This window comes from Vairimorpha ceranae (assembly GCF_000988165.1).
Source record: "Vairimorpha ceranae strain PA08 1199 chromosome Unknown NODE_185, whole genome shotgun sequence".
Lineage (NCBI taxonomy): Eukaryota > Fungi > Microsporidia > Nosematidae > Vairimorpha > Vairimorpha ceranae.
The window spans coordinates 1-4,893 of NW_020169480.1; the positions used below are offsets into that span (position 1 = coordinate 1).

At 28.0% G+C, this 4,893-nt stretch overlaps 2 protein-coding genes across 2 annotated transcripts; one reads left to right on the forward strand and one right to left on the reverse strand.

The window, feature by feature from the left end:
- Window positions 1–1,706: 1,706 nt before the first annotated feature.
- AAJ76_1850001707 (hypothetical protein) lies at window positions 1,707–1,835 on the forward strand (the record flags this gene model as incomplete). The annotated part of the gene is made up of 1 exon (XM_024474322.1): window positions 1,707–1,835. One exon carries the CDS (start codon window positions 1,707–1,709, stop codon window positions 1,833–1,835), a length of 129 nt encoding a protein of 42 aa, XP_024329632.1.
- Window positions 1,836–4,711: 2,876 nt separating this feature from the next.
- Window positions 4,712–4,893, reverse strand: AAJ76_1850004891 (hypothetical protein; the record flags this gene model as incomplete). The annotated part of the gene is made up of 1 exon (XM_024474323.1): window positions 4,712–4,893. A coding segment is annotated over one exon (182 nt), but the record flags the coding sequence as incomplete, so codon positions are not given.

Consider the following 4,893-nt stretch of genomic DNA (forward strand, 5'->3'; position numbering starts at 1 on the left):
ACAATATATTAAAAAATAAATTAAATAAATAAATTAAAAACATTAAATTTAGATAAAAAGAAAGAGAAACCATAAAATAATTTTTTTTAATTAATTGTTTGTAAACAAAAAAGTGTCTAAACAAACATTTGATGATGATCATGTTCTGGCTGTATCATGACATTAAAGTTTATTGTATCGTTAATTTTTTGTTTCGCGTCCGATTACGACAGCGCCTAGAGCCAAACTATGATTTTTTCTTTTTTTTTAACTTAAATTTTCTTTTGTCGTGATGATCAAATTTTTATTTAATATTTTATTATTCAAGTTGTATCACCTTAGTTGGAGTGTGTTATATGTATATAAAAGGTAGTTTTCTGTATTATGTATGATTTGCAATATACTACACAACAAATTAATCAATACAAATACATACATATATATATATATATATATATTCATAGGATTACGAGCTATTAGCTTTTACGAACGCAAGATACATTTTCTCAAAGAATTTGGCTGGAGGCTCAAGTTAACTCTGAAAACGCCCCTGTGAAAATTGAACAAGCAAAAATGTCAAAGTATTTTTTAATAAAATCGGACTGTTGTTGCTGACTCATCCGCTTTTTATCTTATACAAGTTTATACATATTAACAACTTTTAAAATATTTAAAATAATTTATATCGAGATTTACTATCAAATCGCAAAATGAAAATAATTACATAGAAATATCCTTTAAAACGAGAATATAACAGTATATGGGAGTAAACATACCAAGTAACGTTTGAAAATCCCGAGCTTTTTATGTTGATACATAATTTGGATCAGGTGTCTTTTATGAACTGATGGATCACAAAAGAAACATGTTATTTTTTTGTTTAAAGAAAAAAAATGTCCCTAATATGAACAACAAGAAATTCTTAGAGAAATTTGAAGAGCTGGGAAATTTGAAGTGAAAATTTGTGCTTTTTAAGGGCAATTGATACACGATGTAGAGATCTGCACTTTTTGTGATGTTGATATGAAATTTAAAGCAAGTAACGGGCGAACAGATAAATTTGAGTGGAGATGTACGAATTTCTACTGTACAAAGTATCAAACGTTTGCAAATATTAGAGACAGTTCTATGTTTGCTAATTTTAAAATCGAATTTCAACTTATTTTAGAAGCAATTTATTATATATCTGTGGACTTACAATCATTTAAAATCTTACAGCTTACTGAAATAAAAAAAAAAGTCTTGAATAAATATAAGAAATAAAAAAAATGGAATCAAAAAGTATTTTGTTAATAATGCTGTACGGCTCAGGGGCTCAGGCATCAAAGTCCAGGTTGACGAAACAAAAATGAATTATAATGTGTAATACCATAGAGGACGTCATGTTCCGCCAAGTTGGGCATTTTGTATTGTAAATACATCCTACAAGTCGGCCTTGGAATACTTTAATTTGGTTGGTGACAGGATGTTAAATAGTCTATTGAGAATTATTTCAGAATTAGTCGTTACAGGAAGATTGTTTTTTTGGCGAATGGGAAGGATATCTTGCTCTTTCTAGTAGTTCTGATTTTGAGCATAAAATCGTATGCCATAAGTATAATTTTGTATCCCCCGTAGACGGTACACATACTCAGAACGTAGAATCTTATAATAATCGACTTAAATTATAAAATTACAAGTATGAAAGGATTTTCTGATCAACAGCGAAGCAATTTTTTATAAAAATTATGTTTAGAGAGCGAAACCGAACAGGCTATTTTATTTTTTTTATTAAATTATTTTCATTACGGGTCACAGAGGGAACTTGTAAAACCGGATCACAAAAGAAACCTAATCTGATAATTTACTTTATCTGAAAGATACAGAAAATGGTCATAAACGAGTGTTTGTGGAAGGAACAGTGCTTTTTATGAAAATAGAAGTACAAAAAATGCCCAATCAAAATCACCATGGTTAGAGTCGTCTTTACGAGTTATGCAAACAACTAGTCTTTCAATTCCTGGATGTGTTGTTAGGGAGGTTTGTAATTAGTGTAATATCTGGTTACAAATCCAACCCCTCAAGACGAAGGAAAAGTTTAAGCATATTCTGGCTAAGAAGCCTTTGAGAGAGATTGATCTTGTTGATATGAGGACTTACGCAGAACAAAATGATGGTTTTGGTGGATACTTATAGGTATAAATGTATTTTCTAAACATACAATTACTTATGCCCTCAAAAGTAAGACTGTTGCTGAGATTCTTCCATGTCTTAAAATGGCTTTTTATAAACTTGGTGATCCTCAAATAATTCAATGTGATAACGGAAAAGAATTTAGAAATTTTTGTTTGATTTTTGTAAGAAAAAAAAAATTTTTTTAATTTATGGAAGGACGAGATACCAGCAAAGCTAGGGTCAAATTGAACGATTTAATCAAACGTTCAAACGTTATTTGCAAAATGTTTCGTGTGATTGTGTGTTAGCTTCCGGTAAAAATTCGCTGGCAATTCTAGATAAGGTGGTTTATGAGTACAATGTAGCAATACATTCCGCAACTAATAAGTCCCATTCAATCTATTTTTTCGTAGAAGCGGGTTCAATACTGTAACGTGTCCTATAGATAGTAAAATTGTTGATTTGAATGAGGATCGTATTGATATACAAGTTAAAAATATTGAAGAGGATAATAATAAGGCTATTAATACAACTTCTGCAGATTTAAAATATTTAGCACGCATGGACAGAAAATGTGTGCATAATTCTATTAATAACATAAATATAAGTGATAGTGTTTTAATAAAAAAAGATTTTGACATCAATGTTAAAACAAAAAAGTAAAAATTAGAATCTTTTTACGCTACACCAAGAAAAGAAGTTGAATATTTACCACATAATCGTATTACAGTTGAAAGGAATGGTATTGAAGAGATAGTATCAATAAGACTAGTAAAAAAAATAAATTCGTTTATTTATTTTCTTTTCATTACCTGTTTACGTTCTTAATCCCTGTATTGTTCATAAAATTAATCTAATATAGATTTGATATGCACAATCCTCTATATATTTCAAATAATTATAGCACCGTGTAATTCAAATTCTTTCATTTAAAAAACATACTTTTATTCAATTTTAAATTACAAGTTTTATGTTCTTAAAATAACTTTTTAATTAAAATTTAAATTGCATCTGTCGTAGCCCTTAGGCAGGGTTTCAAACTTAAAATAGAATTCTAAAATACTTTTTGTCCTGCTCAAGGGAGTATCAACCTTAATTCAAATACAGTTCAACAATACTTTTAGTTTCAACGAAATTATACTTATTGATTTTCCTTTTATGCGTTCCGCGTTTTACCTCTGCTTTAGACTGTCTAACAAAATGTTGGTTTAATTTTCTATTCTCCATTTTCTTTTTTCTTCTTCTTTCATTGCAAATTTTTTGTTTAAATTTATTTTTAATTCTTGCGATTGTGGGTAACTTAAAGTTATAAAACAATAAATTATAATTTATTGTCGTAGTACGACTACTATGACACATTTATTGTTGAAACACGTTTTTTTGTAAAATTCTTACAATAGTTTTCTTTTGATTGCCTTCTTTTATAAATTTACCAGGGCTAAAAAATTATTATTTTTTAAAGTAAAATATTTTAAAATAAAAATAAATAAAGAACATTTTGATGAGACCACAGCATCTCAATTCCTATCTTATTCAAATTTTGAAAATTAAAATATAAGATGCCGCAAATAGCTAGCTGTGGCGGTGAATTATTCTTTAGGTAGTAGTCGACCAAACTTGAAAGACGTTTTATTAAATTGTTTATTTATTTCATTTTTTAGATAATTTTCAATCAAATAATAGCTTTTGTTTTAAATAAATCTAAAAAGACACGAACCAATTATTTTTCAAGATTCATGTAATTCTGTTTTATATTTGTAACATAGTTTCTAACGTCACCAAGTAATACAAAAAAACATGTTATGGTTATCCATAACATAAAATATAATAATTTTTTTTTAAAAATTGGGATTTCACTAATGAAATATTTTTTCTTCTAGTTAACTATAATTTTTATTAATCATATTTTAATTTATATGTAAAAATTATTCTTTAAGAAAAAGCAAATATAAGCCTGCGCTACAAACCACATAAGTTTCAGACCAATGGCTTACGAAATTATTTCAGTCACATATACGTCCAAAGTTGATTTTAGTAAGATTATTGATCCTTTTTGTAACTCAAAAATATAATAGAGAAAATTATATGAGAAATATGAATAGCATTAATTGCTTTAACAAGAGAACAAAACTTAGAAGATTACCTCGAGCTAAACATGATTGATCTTCTTTTTCTTACATAACTTTTAAATACGTATTAAGAGCATGTGGGATAGATGGCCACGCCAACAGCATTCATGAGGGTTACTTCTAAACGGCCACTTCCCAAATGTACACCCCAAAGCCTTACACTAAAAAAAATTTTAAAAAAGTATAACGATGCTTTCAAATAAAAAATTTTATAGAATATTAAATTAAAGTGGAACAAAAAAATATTCCTAAACACGGTCGTTATCTGAGCGCGAGTGCTCTATAAGCACGGTTGCTTTATGGATGCGATCGCTCTCTGGGAACGATCGCCCCATGTGTGGGTGGCAATACTTATTTCAAATGTTTTTTAATTTATCATAAGATAAAACATGTGTAGGTTTTGTTAAAGAATTTAAAAAAGTTTAATTAATTAATGATTTATAAATATATTAATTGTGTTCAATCTGCTCATATTCTTTATCAATATCGTCCATTATATCTTTTAAAGGGAAAATTAGCCAACTAATATCTGTAGACAAATGTGTTACAGACTTAAAAAATAAAAAAAATAGTTTTTTTTTCTTCTCCCAAAAAATTTGAGAGCCCTCTAATCTTTCAAAAGATATTTTCA